This window comes from Daphnia pulicaria, chromosome 10 (assembly GCF_021234035.1).
Source record: "Daphnia pulicaria isolate SC F1-1A chromosome 10, SC_F0-13Bv2, whole genome shotgun sequence".
In the NCBI taxonomy this organism is placed as follows: domain Eukaryota; kingdom Metazoa; phylum Arthropoda; class Branchiopoda; order Diplostraca; family Daphniidae; genus Daphnia; species Daphnia pulicaria.
In genome coordinates, this window is record NC_060922.1 from 2,754,159 (window position 1) to 2,776,648 (window position 22,490).

Here is a 22,490-nt window from a genome sequence, read left to right on the forward strand (position 1 = left end):
AATGAATAAAAAACATCGATTCGGGGGAATATTCGTCAGAACTTTACGTTCTGCGTTTCTAATCCTAATTCTAATTTTAAACGAGCAGAAATAGACAACAAGGACATATGTGAAAAACAGAAAAATTTTGGGGTAAACATACAATGCATAGCACAGCACTGAGCTCTGGGCAAGAGGATCAATTTCTCTTCACGAATAATCAATAACTTGAGGATGAGAGTACAAGTATAGTACGCTGAATATGTTTATAGGATGTCAAAAGAACGTGCGGTGTCCATTCGCATTCAAAACGGCAATTTTATTCGCACGCTCAAAAACGCCAAAACGAAAAGAATAGACAGCTGCTGACATTCTAACAATCCGTGATAATCTCTTCGAGATCACGTGAACATTTCACACTTGAGTCTATTATTTTTTTTAAATGAATGTTTGACTACGGGAGGATCTACCCATGTAGCAAATCAAGAAAATCAATTCAAGTCATGACGTTCAAGTTTTACTTAAAACAAAGTTTAAAATGAGAAAGGAAAAGTCCAGGCTGTTGATTTATAAGTTTTACTAGGTCCTAGATTCCTAATTCCCTATCTTTCCACATAGATGCCAGGCGTGTCGTCATTTTTCCAATCACATGACAGTCTAGGCAGCTAACAAATAATTTTCATATTTTGGATCTAGAGCATTCAACAGAATCAGTCTTATTAGTACAGAAGAGAGGCAAGGTAACAAAAACGTCGAAGGAAAACCTTACACGATAAAATCACGGAGCACTTGCATTTTGCTGCTGTCTGAGACTTTGGGCGTGCAGCAGACCATACAAGTGGAATCGTTGAGACACTCAGACACAGAATCAAAATGGCGAAACTCGATTGATCCATTTAGTCATTTACGGTTTGCGAATTGTCTCGAACGCAAATCCTTCACTCGACAGTTAAATCATTCTGATATGATCAATCAGCTTTCTTGAAACGTTCAAACGTCACGACGACGAAAGCTTATTTCGGGAGCCTGTTGGAAGTACCAACTGGTTCTCACTGTTCACTGTTCAGTGTTCACACTAAAATAGCTCGGCAGTTTTGCAGTGTTGCACTGTTATACTTTTATTTTAAAGTGAAGGAGAGTTCGAATTTTCTTAATACGCAATATTGCATAAACTTGATAAAGGTGGGGGTCTGGGGGATTTATTTTATTTTTGTTTGTATATTTTTTCTTTTTTCGTCTTTTTTGTTTTTCCGCCTCAGGATTTACGTTTGTGTAGTATGTCTCCTGATCACTAGATGTCGATGCTGTGTGTTTACGAATATGCCTTTTATTTTGTATCGTATCTTACTAGGACATTCCACACATATTCCACAGCCATTGGATTTGGAAGTATTATGTCGCCAACGGAAAATCTGCAAACCTGAAAATTTACATGTTTAACGGTATTATGACCTACAATCTGCCTGCTTGTAGTAACGCCATAGTCTTTCATGTTCCATTTTTACTGCATTGATTAACTAAGAAAAGAACAACAGTAGAATTAATTAGGAAACTCTAGAAGCCTTAAGAGAAGTTGATCATTCTGTAACATATTTGAAATGGTTAGTGGCTAGTAATATGCGGGACAGTTGATTCACGAAGATATTTTTGCAGGACACACCTGGGTGTGTGTAGTCAAATCCAACTTTGCTTTTCTCACCCAGTAAACATTAAAGATTGAACCACAAAAAAGTCAACTCATTGCAGCCTACATACCAGATAAAACAATGAGACAATAAATTTTAAATTTAAAATCTTGGGAAGCAAAAGAGAATAAGATGAGCCTTGAACTTATATGAGCACCATAGTATACCCAATATACTTCCTAGTAAACTGTAATACCCTCAAGCAACGAAACTTTGCGATAAGGAATCTAGTTCCACGCAAAAATCCCCACATCTTCTTTTAGAAAGTTACCAAACAAAGAAGGGGCCGTCTTGAACGCCCACCAGAAAGGTAGGCAGTCTCTTGCTCGATGCGAACGCAGCACGAATGTCTATCGTCATGGCATCTGTCTAACCTTTACGAGTTGGATTTTTAACCTCATACGATGTGCAAGTCTCAAAGAAATGGACTGTTGTTAGTTTCCTTGTTGTTTTCTATCCCAATTTTAGCCGCAAGTGAACATCGGAATCACGGATCAGACTATCAAATTACCGGCTTATTTAAATCCCTGCTCAACATACCGTACAGACCGTGGCAAAATCTGCTGGACAAAACGCAATCGAATTCAAAGAAATCGATTGAAGACACCCTGGAAACAACAGACTTGTCTGCACTTGCAGAACAGAAGAGGTCAAACAACTTTGAATTACCAAGCAGGACTATTGAAAGCTCAATAGTTAAAAATGAAGATTTACAGGTATCACATTTTAGACCATTTGCTGTACGGGAGAACCGACAAGAAAACGGATGCGTATGCACACCAAATCTAGCTTGTGGTTGTAATTGTGCGACTACTTGTTTGGTGCTGGACTTTCAATGTGGACAAACTTGTACTCACGTTACCGTTTATAACGCTAAGTATCTTCAAGGACCTTCTAATGAACCTCAATTGTCAACAAGTGTAACAACCTACAACAACAACTGCAACGACGATTGCTTCACCAGCGATGTTACACCCGATGCGCCCTATGGGACCACCGGAGCGCCCCATTTGATCAACGATCCGCCCTATGGGACCACCGGAGCGCCCCATGTGATCAACGATGCGCCCTATGGGACCACCGGAGCGCCCCATTTGATCAACGATCCGCCCTATGGGACCACCGGAGCGCCCCATGTGATCAACGATCCGCCCTATGGGACCACCGGAGCGCCCCATGTGATCAACGATCCGCCCTATGGGACCACCGATGCGCCCCATTTGATCACCGATCCGCCCTATGAGACCACCGAAGCGCCCCATGTGATCAACGATCCGCACTATGGGACCACCGAAGCACCCCATTTGACCAACAACGACAACGTGACCATCAACGTGTCTACCAATGTGAGCACCGATGCTACCGTGCCCATCATCAACATAACCAACGTTGAGACCAGCAACGATGGGACCAGCGTTGGGACCAGCGTTGGGACCAGCGTTGGGACCAGCGTTGGGACCAGCGTTGGGACCAGCAACTCTGTGACGAACTATGTACCTCCTGTAGCTATAGTAGTAGGTAGTATTGTAGCAATAGCTCTAGCTGTTGCAATTCCGCTAGGAATTAATCCACCGCCAGTTGAGTGTATTCCACCCGAACTGTTTGTCGACTTTTCGGTTATCGAAGATAAGATTCCTTTCAACAATCAGCCATTTTTTGAAAAAGACTTTCCTCCGGACGGATGTGGAAATAATTCCGTGCGGATGGAAATTGGGAATTCGAATAGGAATTTGGATCGGAATAGACCCAGTGAAGTAAATTGCCAGCCGCTTATGAGAAGAGGAAATTGCCCCAGTCCACAAGATTGGGTCACCATAAATCCCACTACATTGAAGGTATAATTAATTAGATAAAAAGTTTTAAAGTTTTAAAAGTTACAAGTTTGAATTAATGCGACTCATCTTATTAGGGAAGTTGCACTCCACGTCTTTGCGGTCGAGGACGAGTGTTCGTCGGTCGTGATGGACTTTGTCACGATATTTACGATCCAGGCGAGTGCCAAGGTGGCCGGCGACTTTACTATTCTCCTTTTGGAGATCCCATCTGCGATTGTCCAATCGGAGAATACCCTTTTCCGAACGCCGAAAACAATTGCGTTGCACTTTTCACCCAAGGTAATTCCTAGTAATAGCTTTCTTCAAAAGTTTGATGCTTAGCAACAATGCACTATGATTCAGCGAAATAAAATGGTACCGTTTTGTGTTTAAAAGGACCCTGCCGAGATGGGAGTATAGTGGGCATTAGTTCACAGAGTCAATTGGAGTGCATGCCATCGAAATGTCAATCAACCAACGTTGGAGATAAACCTCTACAGTTGCTGCCAGCCGAGGATGGACAATGCTACGCTCTAGGAACACAGGGTCCCTGTTCACCCCCCTCTTTGTTGGGTTATGACATCTTCAAACGCCAAATGGAGTGTGTCAATGTTCAAAATGATACCTCGCCCTATTTCACTTCTCCTGAAGAAGAGGCACTGGTCGATAGCATCTACAACCAGCGCTCTCCGGACTTTGACGACTTACGAATTTCAATGGTCTTTAAAAGTCCAGTAGGAACCAACGACATCGGCCAGCGTAGGCAAGGTGCTACCACTGGTGGAATATTTCAATTCCCTAGCTTTTCACCGGAAACACTATTAAATCCTTGTCGACCTGGAGCTCGAAAGGAGATGAATTATAAATGCACGAGTCCATTAGTGTAAGACAATAAGCAATTTTTTAAAAATTTAATCAATTTAAATATTTTTTTTTTATTAGACCCAAGTCGAGAACAAAAAGGGAAACGTTATTGCAAGCTGTTCAGCCGGCATTTCAGTGTACACCAGATAAAAATTTGCAAGCTACGGGCAAGTGCGTGACCGATAATCGCAGCACGAATTGTGGACCATCTTTTCGGTTCAACCCTGCTACTGGACAATGCCGAAGTATATTCTAACGTAAGCGGAATGTGGTTAGCCTCTATCCAAACATATATGATTCAAACGCTGAGAGAAAAAAAGAATGCTTGGTGGACTGTAATAAAAACAGACGCTTTCAATAAGAATAAAATTTAAAAAAAAAGTTATTCCCCGATGGACCTTAACATCTACGCCGTACCTTGCCTCTCAATGAAATTGTGGATAATTTTGATGTACCTCAATGAAAAATAAATTGTTGAATAACCATTTTGAAATATTTCTTTTTGCGACTATTATTTCGTTTAGTATTGGTAGGATTGTGATATTTCTGGCTGTTTTTGCAACCAAATTTGAAGGTCAAGTATAACGAATCCGCCATTGAGCATACCGCGTACGTAGTACCTACCAACAAAGACGGAAATGATGAAACAAAACGTTTCTTTGGCCAGCTTACCACAGCTTTTCCCCTAAATTTCAGACAGAATCGCAGACAGATAGCTTTGGGCGTTTGAATTAAACTTTTGAAACAATGCCTAGTTCTACGGAACGCCAAATGACCCCCTAAAATAATAGCACTCGACTAGTGCTATTTATTTTACAAATCACTTGAATAATATACAACTGGGTGGCGCCATCTAGCGGTTTCAATTGGCGTAACGGATTGTATCGATTTTTTCCAAAATGTACGTATTGATATCGATTGATAATCGTTTCCACAAGCGAAATGGTGGAAACTATTGGTGGAAAGATTCATGCCTTCATTGAAAGTGTCAAGTATGGCTGTGTCGTGTTATCGTGTATGTTCGTGAATCGTGATAACGGTGAATCGTGATAACGGTATAACTAACTGATAACTAAATTTACATGAGTTAACATAGTTATGCTTTCCAACTGTAGCACTTGACTTGATCAAGCAGTTAACTGTCGAGTTTGCCTTGGAGGATGTGACGTCTTTTGCTTCTGCCAGTAAATTATTCATTGCATACATTGTTACACTTGAAACTGATTTGTTTTTTTTCAAATTAGGTCATATTACTTCTAATCATTTCAAGCAACATGTTATACCCATCATACCTCCACATGAAAGGACTGCTCTTACATCCCACGAAAGACTGGCTTCTGCCAGTAAATTATTCATTGCATACATTGTTACACTTGAAACTGATTTGTTTTTTCAAATTAGGTCATATTACTTCTAATCATTTCAAGCAACATGTTATACCCATCATACTCCACATGAAAGGACTGCTCTTACATCCCACGAAAGACTCCCCAGTTGGAGTGAACAAAACTCGATCTAGGAAATGATATCCAATCAAGTAACACTATTTATTATTATTTTTAATCATTATTTTCTATCCCTAAAATTTAATGCCTTGTTTTTTTGTTTTGTTTTTATTGTTTTTCCCTTTTCGGGACAATGATTCAGTGAGGACATCTCAAAGGAACAGAGATTCAGGATTATATTCAGTATTATATCATGCTCGCGATCAGTATGCTGTCGACCTTGAAGTTACTTATAACAGCTTGGGAGTCGGTGGAACAAAAATAAGAACGAGTACGATTTACGAGAATTCTCTAGACGGTCTTCACGACATATCTTCATGACCCTGGTAAATAGTAGAAGCTTACAATTTCGAGAGTTCGTTTGAAATTAACGATCATTTTCGTCTTTATCTCAGCAGCAGCTACGTAGCCCCACGTGAGGTTATGCCTGTCAAGTAATCAATGTCATTTAAGCTCGACTCTATCTTGGCCTTTTTCTTTTGACTTACGGTCGACAATCAAAAAGGCGTGCCTTGTTTTTCGGTAAGATCTTCTGTTTTCTGAATAATATTGATCTTCTTGTTTTTAGCGTTGCTAAATTGCGTGTAAGCAACTGAAAACTAAATCATATTATTCATAACTACCTAATAAAACAGTAAATATGATCTTAAAAACTAGGAAAAAATAGTATGGACAGCGTGCCCTGGTCAGTTAATTGAGCCTGGCGTCATCCAACACTCGAGGGCAGCAGAAGGACGATCCACAGCTCCCCGGCCGAATTGCACTGGAGCGAGTCGACGAAGTAGCCAGCATCCTTCTGAACTCAATTCAAAGTATTCCTATTCAAATATAACACACCGTAACGAATGCACAAATTTCGTCTTGTTTCTGACAGGTCTTTTCGATGTCCAACTTTGCTAATGGCGGGTCCGCGATTGCTGTCGCTTCATGATTAGAATCAAACTTGTGGTTTCAAGGCGACCGAAAAGAAATAACACTGGGCGGTGTTAAGCGATAGATGTTTTTTTTTTCGTAACAACTTCTGGAGGCCTATTGCATTCTTCAAAGCCTTCTTATGATGTGAGTTGTTGTTTACAAGTGATACATTTGACCAAAACATAATAACGCTCTCGTTACCAATAGTTCTGTCAAATCAAGAAGGGGGACCATCGGCATTCAGCTTTCTACGTTGGAAATATGTTCCGCCAGTTTTCTGTTTCTTCCGGCTCTCTACTACGGATGTTTTTATTCGATGCTGGCGGTCAATTCTTTCAACCCGGAACTTTCGTCGTTTAATAACTCAACATTGTCGTGGCGCATTCACCCCGGGCAAGTTTGGATGGCCATTTTCTCGTCAATGATGCGTTTTAGAACATACAAATCGTGTTGATATTTTGCGATGCTGTGTAGATGAGTCAAATGAATACATGTGTATTTACGAAACCAAATGTTTTATTTCAATTTTCATCTGTTTTGAGTTATTGCCATCACCTCATGACGCAGTCGGCGATATTTCCGCATTGCAATTGGTAGCCTACACAGCAAATGCCCGTATTTTCTTTGAAGGCGTCGTTCTACTCGCCGGTCGATATGGAACTCAATTTCTCAATTTCAAATCAAAAGAGTTCTATCCCACCAAGCAATATGGATCTGGAGTTACAAATCAGCAGATATTTAAGTAAGTGCAGAAACTGTTGATTTAAAGAGTACATCAGTAGGCCTAACACTTTACTCACTTAAGATCTAGGATTCTTGGTGTGGGAAATTACCGACGAATTGAATATTTCGTACAGAAGTCTACGAAGAATTATGGCTAGACATAATTTATCTGTACTGTTCTTGATCTGTTGTTGTTCGCGAATTTTAAAAAGAATATGAGCCGTGAAAATCCATCGATTCCGCCATGGAATACGAAACGCCACCTATCAATATGATGAATGTAGTTGATTAGAAAAGGAACATAAATGAAACCATTAACACTCACATGATAAGATTATGGTTCCCATCAAAATGGATGACGGATAATGGAGCACGAACTTGATACGTTCTTCGGTGCAATCGTCGATTCATCTGCCTTGCCCCAAAAAGTACATTCATAGCCTCCCGAACTCGGTCCCTTTGTAAACGATGGCCCATGGCTTGAAGCACATTAAGAACCATTTTTACTCCAAGCCGTGGGTTCTCTGTGCAGATTTGAAACACTAGAATTTGAAGCGCTTCATTCGACATTGAACTATATGTTCCCCGTACAGATAAATTATGTCTAGCCATAATTCTTCGTAGACTTCTGTACGAAATATTCAATTCGTCGGTAATTTCCCACACCAAGAATCCTAGATCTTAAGTGAGTAAAGTGTTAGGCCTACTGATGTACTCTTTAAATCAACAGTTTCTGCACTTACTTAAATATCTGCTGATTTGTAACTCCAGATCCATATTGCTTGGTGGGATAGAACTCTTTTGATTTGAAATTGAGAAATTGAGTTCCATATCGACCGGCGAGTAGAACGACGCCTTCAAAGAAAATACGGGCATTTGCTGTGTAGGCTACCAATTGCAATGCGGAAATATCGCCGACTGCGTCATGAGGTGATGGCAATAACTCAAAACAGATGAAAATTGAAATAAAACATTTGGTTTCGTAAATACACATGTATTCATTTGACTCATCTACACAGCATCGCAAAATATCAACACGATTTGTATGTTCTAAAACGCATCATTGACGAGAAAATGGCCATCCAAACTTGCCCGGGGTGAATGCGCCACGACAATGTTGAGTTATTAAACGACGAAAGTTCCGGGTTGAAAGAATTGACCGCCAGCATCGAATAAAAACATCCGTAGTAGAGAGCCGGAAGAAACAGAAAACTGGCGGAACATATTTCCAACGTAGAAAGCTGAATGCCGATGGTCCCCCTTCTTGATTTGACAGAACTATTGGTAACGAGAGCGTTATTATGTTTTGGTCAAATGTATCACTTGTAAACAACAACTCACATCATAAGAAGGCTTTGAAGAATGCAATAGGCCTCCAGAAGTTGTTACGAAAAAAAAAACATCTATCGCTTAACACCGCCCAGTGTTATTTCTTTTCGGTCGCCTTGAAACCACAAGTTTGATTCTAATCATGAAGCGACAGCAATCGCGGACCCGCCATTAGCAAAGTTGGACATCGAAAAGACCTGTCAGAAACAAGACGAAATTTGTGCATTCGTTACGGTGTGTTATATTTGAATAGGAATACTTTGAATTGAGTTCAGAAGGATGCTGGCTACTTCGTCGACTCGCTCCAGTGCAATTCGGCCGGGGAGCTGTGGATCGTCCTTCTGCTGCCCTCGAGTGTTGGATGACGCCAGGCTCAATTAACTGACCAGGGCACGCTGTCCATACTATTTTTTCCTAGTTTTTAAGATCATATTTACTGTTTTATTAGGTAGTTATGAATAATATGATTTAGTTTTCAGTTGCTTACACGCAATTTAGCAACGCTAAAAACAAGAAGATCAATATTATTCAGAAAACAGAAGATCTTACCGAAAAACAAGGCACGCCTTTTTGATTGTCGACCGTAAGTCAAAAGAAAAAGGCCAAGATAGAGTCGAGCTTAAATGACATTGATTACTTGACAGGCATAACCTCACGTGGGGCTACGTAGCTGCTGCTGAGATAAAGACGAAAATGATCGTTAATTTCAAACGAACTCTCGAAATTGTAAGCTTCTACTATTTACCAGGGTCATGAAGATATGTCGTGAAGACCGTCTAGAGAATTCTCGTAAATCGTACTCGTTCTTATTTTTGTTCCACCGACTCCCAAGCTGTTATAAGTAACTTCAAGGTCGACAGCATACTGATCGCGAGCATGATATAATACTGAATATAATCCTGAATCTCTGTTCCTTTGAGATGTCCTCACTGAATCATTGTCCCGAAAAGGGAAAAACAATAAAAACAAAACAAAAAAACAAGGCATTAAATTTTAGGGATAGAAAATAATGATTAAAAATAATAATAAATAGTGTTACTTGATTGGATATCATTTCCTAGATCGAGTTTTGTTCACTCCAACTGGGGAGTCTTTCGTGGGATGTAAGAGCAGTCCTTTCATGTGGAGTATGATGGGTATAACATGTTGCTTGAAATGATTAGAAGTAATATGACCTAATTTGAAAAAACAAATCAGTTTCAAGTGTAACAATGTATGCAATGAATAATTTACTGGCAGAAGCCAGTCTTTCGTGGGATGTAAGAGCAGTCCTTTCATGTGGAGGTATGATGGGTATAACATGTTGCTTGAAATGATTAGAAGTAATATGACCTAATTTGAAAAAAAACAAATCAGTTTCAAGTGTAACAATGTATGCAATGAATAATTTACTGGCAGAAGCAAAAGACGTCACATCCTCCAAGGCAAACTCGACAGTTAACTGCTTGATCAAGTCAAGTGCTACAGTTGGAAAGCATAACTATGTTAACTCATGTAAATTTAGTTATCAGTTAGTTATACCGTTATCACGATTCACCGTTATCACGATTCACGAACATACACGATAACACGACACAGCCATACTTGACACTTTCAATGAAGGCATGAATCTTTCCACCAATAGTTTCCACCATTTCGCTTGTGGAAACGATTATCAATCGATATCAATACGTACATTTTGGAAAAAATCGATACAATCCGTTACGCCAATTGAAACCGCTAGATGGCGCCACCCAGTTGTATATTATTCAAGTGATTTGTAAAATAAATAGCACTAGTCGAGTGCTATTATTTTAGGGGGTCATTTGGCGTTCCGTATAGTTCGGCATGCAAACATGTGCTTTCAACAACCGCTATAGTTTTCAAAAGTCAGCTTCAGGCTAGAAAACAAACTGACATAGGGGAATATAGCGGGGTTTTTACGCCAAAAATGAAACAAAGACTTGCCGATTTCTTTAAAAAAAATATAACTACAAAAAGTGAATCTACACGCCATTCCAATTCAGGTATACGACAAGCCCATAATATTATTCACAACGGTTGTTTATGGGAAATAATCCGGTTTTTAGATATCTATAGAATTTATAAAAAACTGCCTGAATTTTGAATGACATTAGAACCCACGCACATTCAATACCATTTATCTTTAGTTTACATAATGGAATATTTCAGCGACGTACACGTAAAACAATACCGAATGAAATTATGAGTGTACGGAGCATCTGTCGCATTTTTGAACAGGTGGTCTAAAGGTCTATACATTAAAGTTTACAGATGGAATAAGTACAGTCAATTACGAATTAAACTAATGCGTATTCAAACATCTGCTATTTTTAAACAAGTGGAATGTAAGTAAAAGTTTTCTGACTAAGCGATGTTTCTAGCAGAATGAAGAAAAAAAACTGGTTTAAAGCTAAGATTTGACCCATATACGAAAAATTTAACACAGCATGGGCTGCAATGCTGCATGGCCTAAAAAGTAATATAACTTTCTGGATCACGGCAAAATGATTGCATCTCATCACTTTCCAAGGATAAAAAAAAGATGAAAAAATTGGGTGAAAAATGTGGACGTGACAACTCTAACAAAGCAAACTGGAAGTAAATGACCCAGATGTCTGCTCTCCTACGGCACCCACCGATTTCCGCACCACTATTGAAAACTCTGATTATGTGCATTTTACAAATTCAAAACAAGTTTTTCCACATGGCAATTTACAAAACAGATATAACTTAAACCCATATTGGGAAAAGGACCCTGCCTCAAAAAAGAATTGCGCTCCACCTTTACACAACGTGGTTTAGTGTAAGCAAAGCCAGATAGCGCCCAGTTTAAAATTAATTTCTATTGGTCCTCCCCAGGTCCGTGTTGCCTAGGATATATAACGAAGATTGCTGACAAACAAAGCAGTTTTAACTGAGTAGGCAACCAATACGAATCTCAACATATTTTGAAGATAAGTTTTACTGCTAGTATGCTACCCTCTAAGATGACCTACGTATGTTCAAAAATATCTTAGTTCTTGGTAGACGACTTTTTAGCGCGTAAGTCGCATCGCGTCAAAATCTAGACCCTTGTTTGACCTACATTTTTTTAACTCGAAAAATCACTATTTTCACATTTATAACCAGCTCAAACCAGAAAAAAGTCTCATCACATCTAGTCTATCAAAACCTTTTATAGATGCAAAACGCGACACGGGCCAACGAAGACTTGAATTCCCCTGGAGCATCTCATTTTTTCAAAGCCTCAGTCAGATGAGACACCAGTCCAAATGTGTAAGAACATACGTATCATATTATGCGTTCTTCCTTTTACAACGTTTTGACTAAACGCAGCCCTCACCTTAGAAACGTGAAATTAATCAGTTCGTTCCGCAAAAAAGGATGACTTTTGGAGATTGTTCAACTACTAGTCAATGCTAAGGTCGGTTCTAATAACTATCCTAAAAGGTCGAAATTTAAGTGTTTACCTTTTGATGACCTTGTCGTCGTAGATGGTCTTGTGAATAATTAAAGGTTAGCCCTATGTACCTGAATAATGAAAAGAAAAAACAATGCCAATTAATAATTAACGGAGGCGGCTGATCTCTTTCGAAAGATTGTGTTACATTTTACTCCAGGCTAAATAGTTTTGTGATGCAAAACCATGTTTGTCTGTTGACACGACAGCCTACTTGATATTCCGAAATGGGGCCACGAAAGTCCATGTAGCAAAGAAGTTCCCCGCATCCAGCAGGTCAAGTCGCATAAAATCTATTTAGTGATGCAATGACACAATTTTACGAATCTTTTTAAAACCTTTTATATCTTTTCAAAACTTACCAAAAGAAGCGACAAAAAGCTCTTCGAGTAAACGAAAAGGGCATCATTCTTTAAAAAAAGACACGAAACTCGCTGGGTCATGAAAAATGACGGAGGCAGCCGTGCGGGATTTACGATTTAGTTCCTCCTAGGTAGGGCCATCTCCCATCAATCAGAATTCTTCGTGCAATCATCATCAACGGCTTTAACCAACGCGGCAGTTAAAGTTGTTGCGAGATATCACTACCGTAGACAAAATCCAAACAGTTGCAACTCCAGTGGCGCAGGCAATAAACTCGACAATACCTCCAATTACCGCACCCAACCGTCTCCTTAGGAAAGAAAAGAAAGAAAGGCGAGTGTTTGTATAAAGATGATTACAGAAAAAGAGGCCGCCGCGCTTGCCTATAAACTTTATTATTTATTGCTATTTGACAAGCATTGTAGGTGAAAAAAAAAAATACCACAGCAAAACTACGCTCCACTTGGTTCTTACGGTAGCTCAGAGAAACCGCATTTTGGAAAAACATTTAACGTAAAAAGGTGCGACACCAAGAATACGTTTAGTTTCATTTCGGACACCACGTCATGAACTAGCTCATTCATACGGTCAAGAAACAACAGTGTGAAACACAGACGAGATGTTTGGAAATGTGAGTCCAGCTGTCGTTCTACTGTTTAAAATATCAATTATTGGTTATTGTTGTTTTGGTGATCAACAGAGCTTCTCGGAAAGGCAAGTGAGTAGGCCATGGATACAGGAATTGTTAACACAAGAGAAATCTAGAAATCTTACCAGTGCGACGACAAACGCGGATGGATATCTGAAAAGCCAAAATGTGCAACTATCCCGGATACCAACCGATGTTAGTTTACAAGTTTTCCGTTTTGCGGGTAACAAATCACTACAAAGAAAAACAAAATCAAATGCAAAAATGATATTACTCGTCCCCAAGTTCGTAATAGCAGTAGGAGCCATAACAGCGGCCATCGCTGTGGCTGTTACCTCGCACGGAAAGCATACTAAAATAGAAGAAATCGATTTCGACTCTAGTCTACTCAACATTCTAACACCTATTAACGACTTACCGATGCCAGTGACAGGAGTAGACTTTCCATCCGACGGATGTGGAGACAATTCGGTGCGATTCAATGGAACTTGCTTTCCGGTTTTACACAAAGGTCCATGCCATCGAATTGAATGGGTCACCATAGATCCCATTACATTGCAGGTAAATTCACGACAAAATGTTTGGAAATCCAAGGATCAGAATTTTAAAGGGATTCTTTAGGGACGTTGCACTCCACGTCTTTGCGGTCGAGAAAGGGTATTAGTTGTTCGCGATGGACTTTGTCACGATATTTACGATCCTGGCGAGTGCCAAGGTGGCCGACGACTTTATTATACAGCCTACGGAGATCCCATATGCGATTGCCCAATCGGACAATATCCATTTCCGCACCCCCATGACAACTGTGTCCCACTTTTCACCCAAGGTATACACTTTCAATATTTACTTTTGTGCGTTCAAAGATTGATCCCGAATTTCAGGGCCTTGCCAAGATGGATATGTAGTAAGCATTAATCAAGATGGACGATTGGGCTGCACGCCAGCTGAATGTGAATCAACCGATGGGAAAGACTTTTTACAACAGTTGGTGTTGGCCAATAAAGCATGCTACGTCCTAGGATCCCGGGGCCCTTGTTCGACTACTTCCCAGCTACTGGGCTACGATATCTTCAAAAGGCGATTGCAGTGCGTCAATCTCCTGGATCCTTTCTCGCCCTATTTCTCTTGGCACGAAGAAAACAATTTGCTTGATAGCATCTACAATCACCTGCATCTGGAATCCGATGAATTTCGAACATCCTTAGTCTATCAAAGTCTAGAGGGGAGAAACGACACACTCCGCAGACAGGGCGCGAACACCGCTGGAATATTTCAATTCCCTAGCTCCTCACCGGACACACTATTAAATCCATGTCGGACTGGAGCGAGACAAGGGGCAAATTATAAATGTACCAACCCTTTAGTGTAAGACAAAACATTTTTCTTTCGTTCAAATATGAAGCTTTTAATTTAAACCTACCCTTTTGATTCAGGCCCAACATGAATCGGAGAGACCTGCTGCCAGTTGTACGACCTAGAGTGAAAACCAACTGTGAAGGTAACGCAATGTTCATCGCTATAACTGGTCAATGTCGACCACGATTTTAGTTCAAATGTCCAAATCACAAGAATCAAAATCTAAATGTAACGGCTGATCATGGCAAATTGGCCATATCATAAAAATTTTGAATACACAAGCGAGTTACCTTTGACAATGAAGTTTTCGTGTTCTAGACGACCTGCTTAGCAAAAGACTAGTGACGAATTGGAGGGGAAATAACTTGCCACGAACATCTTGCATCAGTAGTTGAGGGTGTATTTTTATGCAAGGCGACGTAGGAAAAGTTAGCGCGGACTGAAGCCAAAAAGAAGTTTCATTGATCAAGCTTGGAATCACTCCATGAACTCAGCTTTTTCTAAAATACGGTGGATCTGATTAAAAATTAAAATTTCGCAACATAATTGCTCTATGGAAGCCAGTAAATGAGCTAAGTAAGTTTCACACGTGCTAAAACAACGAATTTCTATGTTTAACTCAATCAATTTTCCATTTTTGGACGTAGTCAACCTGATAGTCGTCTCAGTCCTAGAATCCAACAAGAGTGTGACCACGCCCATGTATGCAAAGAGATCTAATTCGTGACTTCTACAAGTTAATTATTAAATAGAAAAACAAATATGGAAAGGGCTTTTCAAGGCTAATGTTAACTTACCCTAACCAGCTCATTTAATAGTTTCTATTAAGCAATTAGTTTCTGGAAAAAGCTTAATTTTTATTCAGATTGACCGCAGAACTAGAAACAGCTGATAAAATGACGTTAGTTATTTTGTTTGTTCAATCATCTAGTCGTCTAACTGTCCGCATTGGTACGCGTTCTGGTAACTTTGCGTGTTCTTATCTTCGGAATCAAGCTTGATCATATCATCAATGCGCAGAATGGTGATAGCGGCCTCTGTAGCGAATTTGAGAGATTTGATCTTTGAGACAGCGGGCTCAAAGACACCGGCTTGACGGTTATCCCTTACAGCACCTTCCATCAAGTCCAACCCGATCCTTAAAAGAAACAGCAATCAATAAAATATTTTAAACGGATAATCCAAAATGATTTACCATTTCAAATTAGCATGTTCAGGCTTTGACTGCGATGAGTGATGGTAGGAACGCATCTTAGCCACCAGATCAGTTGCATCCTTAGCAGCGTTGACTGCCAAGGTCTTGGGAATTACCAACAGAGAGTGAGCAAACTCGGCAATCGCCAACTGTTCTCGGGAGCTCTGCATTTTAAAACGAAAAGTCAATCATATGATCAAAGTTTGGCATTCAAAAGTACCACTTACCAATGAAGTAGCGAAGCTCTCCAGATAAATAGAGAGTGCAACTTCAACAGCGCCACCGCCAACGACTAGAGTTTTGGATTCTAGAACACGTTTGACGACGCAGAGGGCATCGTGCACCGAGCGTTCCATCTCATCACAGTAGAAGTCGTTGGGACCACGTAGAATAATGGATGCAGCAGTGCGCGCTTTGGTTCTAAAAAAACAATAAATATGTCAAATGCTAATTCTGATAACATTAGCTTCCACAAATAACTCACCCTTTAATAATAATGAGCTCGTCGTCGCAGATGCGCTCCGTTGAGACTTCAGCGGCCTCACCGATAGAAGAAGCTTCGAAACTTTCATCACCTGTAGAATAAAATATATACAGTTCCGAACAACACTAAAAGGTTGAATCATCAATAATGTACTACCTTCCAGATTGGCCATGGATGAAAGTAAAGTGGCTCCTGTCGCTTTAGCAATTCGCTTCAAGTCAGCTTTCTTGCATCGACGAACAGCCATAGCACCTGCTTCCACGAAATACTGAACAAACAAATAAATGTCAGTTAGTAACTAGATTTCAGATTATATGTACTCTATTTACCTTGAGGCACAAATCGTCAATACCTCCAGTTGCCAAAATAACATTAGCTCCGGCATTGAGGATTTTCTGAATTCTCTCTTTCGTAATATCAGATTCTCGAGCGCGGATAGCATCGAGCTTCTCAGGGTCTGTGACGAGAACCTGAACTCCCATTTTCATTTTGGTTTTTTGAAGAGAGAAATCAAGGCATGCAATCTTGGCGTTTGTGATCTTCTTAACCATCGCCTGGGAAGCAACCGAGCAGTTGAGGGCGTAACCAGTGATGAGAAGGCTTTCCCGAGCACTTTTGCCATGAGCCTTAAGAACGTTGATCGCCTTGATTGGATAGATAGCTTGCCCTTTGTTATCTGTAACGCGGACAGCATTGGCAGCGTCAACACACATGGCGGCGAAGAAGTTCGCGTCGGCGCTGATGATTTTGCTCGACATAGATGTCTTGGCGGCATTGATCAAACAGTCCTTTCCAAGCTCCTCGACGCTCAAGGTCAAATTGTCCTGAATGTACTTCACAGCCTCCCTTTAAAACAATCACATGTTTGTCAAATCAAATCACACATCAAAACAAGAGATTTGTAGGTGATCTTACTTGCAAGCCAGACGATAACCACTGATGACAGAGGTAGGATGGATCTTTTGTTTAACCAATTCATCTGCATTTTTCAGCAATTCAGCTGCAACAATAACCTGCAGCAAAAACAGTTTAGACCTTTGAAAGCAAATAAACAACCCAGTACTGCGCAACTAACCACTGAGGTTGTTCCATCTCCAACTTCTTGGTCTTGCAATTGAGCAAGCTCAACCAACACTTTGGCAGCAGGGTGCTGAACTTCAAGTAGATTCAGGATAGTAGCACCATCATTAGTAATAGTGACATCCTGAAACAAGAAAAAAAGGGAGGTTACATTAAGTTTTCCTTTGTGTCGAAATATCACAATTTGCATTACCCCAACATCATCGACCAGCATTTTGTCTAGTCCAACAGGGCCAAGAGAGCTTTTGACAATATTGGCGATAGAACTCGCAGCCAAAACTAGGATAATTAAAACATGTGTTATAAAATGTCAACCGATACCGGCACTAGGCGTTTTAACTCACGGTACAAAGAACAAAATAATTACCATTTTGGGTGCGAACTGAATTGCCCGTGGTACGTTTTCCAGGAAGGGACAGACTTGAGGAGAACATTTTGGTACTTTTTTATGAGACTATTACTATATCTGTATTAATCAGCTCCTTTCTTTGCTCACACTTCTTGACGTTGTTCGAGCACGCTGCACGTGAAAGATGACGGGCAGAACGTTCTGGCTCTTGGGCTAAATGACTATTGCCACAAGTGAAGTCGAGCTAGTACTATTAAAATGCGACGCCGTCGCAGTCACATGGGGCATTTCGTATTTCGTATGCTATGCAGGTAAATGCAGCATTGGCTTGAATTTAGGAAATCATTTTCAGCTATATTTAATACACAGATTAATTAGAAAATAAATTAGTAAATAAAATCTTACGGTAAATTTATTTTGGTGCTTGTCTGCCATTTTTTTTAACAATATCATCCATTGATTCTTTTCATTCACTAAAATCCGACCCTCGGGACATTTATTAGCTAGTCGAACGAGAGGCCGATTACGTAGAGCACGCGGTTTGAGAGAACACGATATGTCAGGCATAAATCAGCATTATATTTTGTAAGCTAACTGAAACTCAGGTGATTTTTTTTCAAAAATTTGAACACCAGTTGTAATATTTTCGACTTTGGCTATGGTCTATGGATGACTAAAAATTATTTTGCATTCTTCATTAAAGTGAATCGACTTCAACTCGGATATAACATTGTGATAGACTCTTCGCCATGGCAGCCATCGACGCAGGACCGAGGAGGCAGCGAGGACTATTCGGACTTTTGTGTGGTACCATCAGTATTAAGAAAAGTATATTGGTAAGTCCCGCAATTCGATATTAAAAGTTGTTGTTAAAACGTATTATTACTTATTGTCTGTGCCCCATAACAATAATAACCAACGGATGTTTGTGGTGAATCTCTTTTATAGTGCATCGGGGACAACAGTATTGCAGAGAACGACCCAACGGATCGAAGTGGGGATAACCGGCAGCAGCCGGATATTGAGAATCCACATCCGTCTGTAGACGACCCCAGTACAGATGTGAAGATCCCGTCACCCGTATTGGTCTCCAAGAAGCTTGCCGAAGAAGCTGTGGCCAAGAGACGCAATGTTCGTTTCAGACATCAAGCTACCGTGATCGAAGAGGAGGAAGAAAATGGTTTTGAAAATTCCTCGACGGTCGAGGCGAACCAGAAACTTTTAAATGAACATAGTAACACTATAACTGCGACGGATGCAAAATGTAATAGAAGAATCAGGCAAAAGAAAATGGCCCCGGCTCCTCCTCTGCCCGGAATCCTTGGCAATGCTTCTTAATGGGTAGCCACTTGCCGTTAACTACATTAATATTTATATCAAGTTTATGTCGTTTATAGAAGCCGTTATTAGAGAAATTTCCATAGTTGTTTTGTTCCCATTGTTAAACCCAATTTGTTGTTGATACCGGAGGAGAAATTTCAGTCGTTTGCCGAATCATGAGCTTATTAATTAGAAACTATTTCTAGGTTTAATGGCGTTTTCTCAATACAGCGATTGTTACTCCTTCCCGTTTGATCCGTGTTAAAAGATCAACGATGCATGACATGATCAGCTCAATGTGGATGAGGCTTTGATACATAATAAACAGTGTACAAAAAAATGGGTTTGGCGTTGGTGGAAAAACAAGATGGAAACACCCACCCAATCCCGGAAGGATCCATGGGTCTCGTTTCTCACCATTCGTCAAAAAGAACTAGACTGGCGCCGCGACGCCCCTTCTTCCCACGAACATGAACTTAAACATCGCGAGACACAATGATGCGGCTACAATACAATGTGCTGCGCCACTTCCATTTGTTCGACGGAAGTTCACGACTTTCCGTCGATGGTAAGAGAATGGCCTATACATTTGGTGATCTACTTACACAGCAGCCAACACCAACCGCATTCAAAATCATTTCACTGCTCGCATGTTGGGTTCAATTTACTTGCCGAACTGCACGTATACAGCACTGACAAAGGCAGAAAATGACACATAATTGGAAAACATTGTATACTGTCAGGGTGAAAAAATTCTTCATTAAAAAGATTCTCTGAGTAAACGGTCATACAGCGAAAGAGAAATTAGCCTCAATCCAGGTGGTCTTTTCTTCTGGGGACCTGATGACACGGTTACGTGAGACGAAACCAATCACGAACTCAAACCGAAACAAGGCAACAACATGCATCCTGTTTTTGTAGCTAATATGGAGGACTTTTATTTTCTTTGATGGAAGTAGTGACTACATTGAAAATAAATCTCGCACTTTAATATGCTTTACATAAGAAAGGAGATGGCGGCAGGAATTCCAATCCCTGACACCATAAGTAGAACACATTCTACCTAAAATACGGGGATGATTGAAAACTTAAACAACACAAAAACCGTCTGAGCAAAATAACCAAAACGCGTGACGAAAACAAAGTCAAAGAACTTAAGTCTTTTAAACCTTAATGGCTTTCATTTTGGGCATTCTCTTCTTGGCCAACCGTTTGTTCTCCTTTTCCTCCCATTTTCGCTGCTTTTCTGGATCATCGTCTTGGAGAATTTTTTCCTTTTCCAGACGGCGCTTTTCCTCGCGTCGGGCAGCTGCAGCTTCGGCTCGGGCAGCGTGAGTCGATTTGAGGAAGGCCTCCTCAACTTTCTGACGATTCTTCTCCGCCTTTGATTTAAACTCCTTGCTCAAGCGGAACCGCTTGACACGGTCAATGCAGTAGAAAGTCAACATGATAGCTGGACGGATAATTTCCACCGCCTCAACGATGCTCTTGCCTGCAATTTTGGGAAAGAAATTGCGTAAATTACTGTAATTAGAAAGAAAATCACGACACGGTAGCTTACCATTCTTTAAAGGCAGGTTGAAATTGAAGATGAGCATCTTTTTAACTTCTGGCATCTTGCTGGGCGCCGTATCTTCCGTCTGTTTGGGTCCGGAATACTGGTCTGAAAAGTGGATAGACTCGATGACTTCCGGGATATTATTGATGAGGGAACACACTCGAGCATCCAGCAATGTGGTGGAAGCTTCGCCGATTTCTGACATCAAGACAAAGTTCGTTGGAAGACCAAACTTTTCAACGGCAGATTTTTTCTCTGGGCAATACACACTGATGTCTGCCATCTCTCTGATGAGGCGGGTTGCCGTCTTTTTGGCAGCCAGGCACATGACGAACGAGTCCATGTCTGAATCGTTCATGAAAACTTTGACGTGCACTTGATCTTGTTGTGGTCTAAACAGATTCATCACCATGGCCACCAGATCTTGCCGTTTCAAGAGCCTTAGCTCAAACAAAACAGCTTCACAACCAGTTCTACCACTACACCACAGTAGGTAAACATTTTCAGATTCTTTCATGAGGCCAGGTTGACTGTTTTCCAATTTTCCGTCATCTCCTACTAAAGCAAACTTCTCAAGAAGAGGCCCTTTGAAGGCTGAATACCAAGTCTCAGCAATGCGCTGATTTTTGCTGCGACCCAGAAAGAAGTTAAAAAAGTAGAGAACAAGACCAGCAAGTATCATGAGTTCCAAATAATAGCTTTCCCAGTTGGATCGGAGATGAGCTGGAAGCTGAGCAAAAGTAATTTTGGGCCCTTCATTCAGTTTGAGATCAGGTTTAGAAGTAGAATCTTTTTCGTATCCCTCATACTCATCTTCATCCACATGTTCAAACTCGTTATCTTCTGTTTCGACGGTAGCTTCATCTTCATCAGCTGCTTCCACTTCCTTATCGGGTTCGTGTGATGGTGGATCTTCATGTTCATGAACCACATTCTTCTGTTCAGAAGCCACTCCTGCAACTACATCTTCCACATCAAAATCTTCAAATTCAGCAAATTCATTGTCTTCAATATCTAAATGATTGATTCCAGCATTGGCTATGTTGTATGATACGAATAGCAGAGTTAATGCAAATATGGTGAGCCAGTGAGAACGGTCGACCGGCGACATTTTCCTGGCTAAAGAAAAGAAAGTAATGAAATATTTCTCTCAAAATATCGTTCAATAGAACCATAAACATAAAAAGAATAGCTTACTCGGGTTCACCCTGCAAACGAAAGTATTCGAAAATCAAAGAAATAATTTGACAGATGAAATTTGTTTCTATTCACCAAATCAGACGCGCCATGACAGTTCAGAAATTAATAAATGCCTGTGTTGCCTGTTCGAAGAGAATGGATCGTTGCTCGTCACAGAAAACAAGAAAAATGCATAAATCTAAGGTAAAATGGGCGGAGAAAAAGGAAATATAAACAGTTTAAATGTTTGTAATGTCGGCATGAGCTTTAGAGACCTTTAGAGTTCGAATGAGGAAATAAAATACTCGTTTTTCGTATGAAAGAAGAAGAAGCACTCGGTATAATTCGTTTGCTCGTTTTACACAGTTCCAACATCGTCTCTAGAGAGCGAAATTCCGGCGGACGCCGGAAATCTTGTTAGTAAGAAGTGGTACAAAAATTTAATCTTGTTTACGGCAAATCAGAGTCACTTGACTGATGTGGAAAATCAATAACAACCCCCTCATTATGCGATGTAACCGCGGCAACAAGACCAACACTTTTCCTGCTGCACACACCTAAATAACCATAATAATTGCAAATTACAACAGTAAAACAAAAAATTTGCTAGAACACAACGTGCCAATAAAATGGATATATTGCCCAGAGGCAATTGGTTCGTAATCGATTACCGTGAAACC

At 40.4% G+C, this 22,490-nt stretch overlaps 7 protein-coding genes and 1 long non-coding RNA gene across 28 annotated transcripts; 4 read left to right on the forward strand and 4 right to left on the reverse strand.

Moving 5' to 3' along the window:
- Positions 1–596: 596 nt before the first annotated feature.
- On the reverse strand, positions 597–13,795 carry LOC124314336. Of its 2 annotated transcripts, XR_006911154.1 has the most exons (8): positions 13,708–13,795; positions 13,415–13,523; positions 13,083–13,292; positions 12,640–12,950; positions 12,463–12,570; positions 12,288–12,348; positions 749–1,399; positions 597–671 (listed from the first exon to the last, which is right to left on the reverse strand). It is a non-coding gene; the product is annotated as an uncharacterized LOC124314336 (long non-coding RNA). The 2 variants fall into 2 exon arrangements; XR_006911153.1 differs by having other exon boundaries at positions 12,288–12,570.
- LOC124314017 lies at positions 1,509–4,862 on the forward strand. Its single transcript, XM_046778961.1, has 4 exons — positions 1,509–3,499; positions 3,574–3,778; positions 3,875–4,361; positions 4,421–4,862. Exons 1-4 carry the CDS (start codon positions 2,069–2,071, stop codon positions 4,596–4,598), a joined length of 2,301 nt encoding a protein of 766 aa, XP_046634917.1. The 5' UTR covers positions 1,509–2,068; the 3' UTR covers positions 4,599–4,862.
- Positions 5,264–8,435, forward strand: LOC124314286. 9 transcript variants are annotated; one of them, XR_006911083.1, is made up of 9 exons: positions 5,270–5,397; positions 5,478–5,526; positions 5,587–5,685; positions 5,744–5,879; positions 5,990–6,173; positions 6,246–6,369; positions 6,505–6,659; positions 6,722–6,906; positions 6,970–7,267. XR_006911083.1 is itself a non-coding variant. In XM_046779454.1 (4 exons), the coding sequence occupies exons 1-4, from the start codon at positions 5,285–5,287 to the stop codon at positions 5,866–5,868; spliced, it is 390 nt and encodes a 129-aa protein (XP_046635410.1). In that variant the 5' UTR covers positions 5,264–5,284; the 3' UTR covers positions 5,869–5,879. The 9 variants fall into 9 exon arrangements, 1 of the variants encoding a protein (XP_046635410.1); XR_006911082.1 differs by having other exon boundaries at positions 5,276–5,397; positions 5,458–5,526; XR_006911084.1 differs by having other exon boundaries at positions 5,288–5,381.
- On the reverse strand, positions 7,298–10,469 carry LOC124314287. Of its 9 annotated transcripts, none has more exons than XR_006911091.1 (9): positions 10,336–10,459; positions 10,207–10,255; positions 10,048–10,146; positions 9,854–9,989; positions 9,560–9,743; positions 9,364–9,487; positions 9,074–9,228; positions 8,827–9,011; positions 8,466–8,763 (listed from the first exon to the last, which is right to left on the reverse strand). XR_006911091.1 is itself a non-coding variant. In XM_046779456.1 (4 exons), exons 1-4 carry the CDS (start codon positions 10,446–10,448, stop codon positions 9,865–9,867), a joined length of 390 nt encoding a protein of 129 aa, XP_046635412.1. In that variant the 5' UTR covers positions 10,449–10,469; the 3' UTR covers positions 9,854–9,864. The 9 variants fall into 9 exon arrangements, 1 of the variants encoding a protein (XP_046635412.1); XR_006911089.1 differs by having other exon boundaries at positions 10,207–10,275; positions 10,336–10,451; XR_006911092.1 differs by having other exon boundaries at positions 10,352–10,388.
- On the forward strand, positions 13,153–14,940 carry LOC124314111. Of its 3 annotated transcripts, none has more exons than XM_046779154.1 (5): positions 13,153–13,271; positions 13,341–13,850; positions 13,911–14,115; positions 14,171–14,654; positions 14,723–14,940. In XM_046779154.1, exons 1-5 carry the CDS (start codon positions 13,260–13,262, stop codon positions 14,835–14,837), a joined length of 1,326 nt encoding a protein of 441 aa, XP_046635110.1. In that variant the 5' UTR covers positions 13,153–13,259; the 3' UTR covers positions 14,838–14,940. The 3 variants fall into 3 exon arrangements, with proteins under 3 accessions (XP_046635110.1, XP_046635109.1, XP_046635112.1); XM_046779156.1 differs by lacking the exon at positions 13,153–13,271 and having other exon boundaries at positions 13,286–13,512; positions 13,575–13,850; XM_046779153.1 differs by having other exon boundaries at positions 13,260–13,850.
- Positions 14,941–15,031: 91 nt separating this feature from the next.
- LOC124314072 (T-complex protein 1 subunit alpha-like) lies at positions 15,032–17,981 on the reverse strand. The gene is made up of 10 exons (XM_046779084.1): positions 17,772–17,981; positions 17,598–17,683; positions 17,400–17,528; positions 17,240–17,337; positions 16,654–17,170; positions 16,481–16,592; positions 16,325–16,415; positions 16,068–16,260; positions 15,841–16,004; positions 15,032–15,783 (listed from the first exon to the last, which is right to left on the reverse strand). Exons 1-10 carry the CDS (start codon positions 17,836–17,838, stop codon positions 15,573–15,575), a joined length of 1,668 nt encoding a protein of 555 aa, XP_046635040.1. The 5' UTR covers positions 17,839–17,981; the 3' UTR covers positions 15,032–15,572.
- A 159-nt stretch (positions 17,982–18,140) lies between these two features.
- On the forward strand, positions 18,141–19,319 carry LOC124314278. Of its 2 annotated transcripts, none has more exons than XM_046779443.1 (4): positions 18,141–18,159; positions 18,257–18,338; positions 18,457–18,589; positions 18,702–19,319. In XM_046779443.1, exons 3-4 carry the CDS (start codon positions 18,503–18,505, stop codon positions 19,089–19,091), a joined length of 477 nt encoding a protein of 158 aa, XP_046635399.1. In that variant the 5' UTR covers positions 18,141–18,159; positions 18,257–18,338; positions 18,457–18,502; the 3' UTR covers positions 19,092–19,319. The 2 variants fall into 2 exon arrangements, with proteins under 2 accessions (XP_046635399.1, XP_046635398.1); XM_046779442.1 differs by having other exon boundaries at positions 18,144–18,159; positions 18,257–18,358.
- A 403-nt stretch (positions 19,320–19,722) lies between these two features.
- On the reverse strand, positions 19,723–22,377 carry LOC124314103 (PAT complex subunit CCDC47-like). The gene is made up of 5 exons (XM_046779142.1): positions 22,086–22,377; positions 21,904–22,009; positions 21,829–21,839; positions 20,635–21,750; positions 19,723–20,565 (listed from the first exon to the last, which is right to left on the reverse strand). The coding sequence occupies exons 2-5, from the start codon at positions 21,918–21,920 to the stop codon at positions 20,237–20,239; spliced, it is 1,473 nt and encodes a 490-aa protein (XP_046635098.1). The 5' UTR covers positions 21,921–22,009; positions 22,086–22,377; the 3' UTR covers positions 19,723–20,236.
- Between the last annotated feature and the right edge of the window lie 113 nt (positions 22,378–22,490).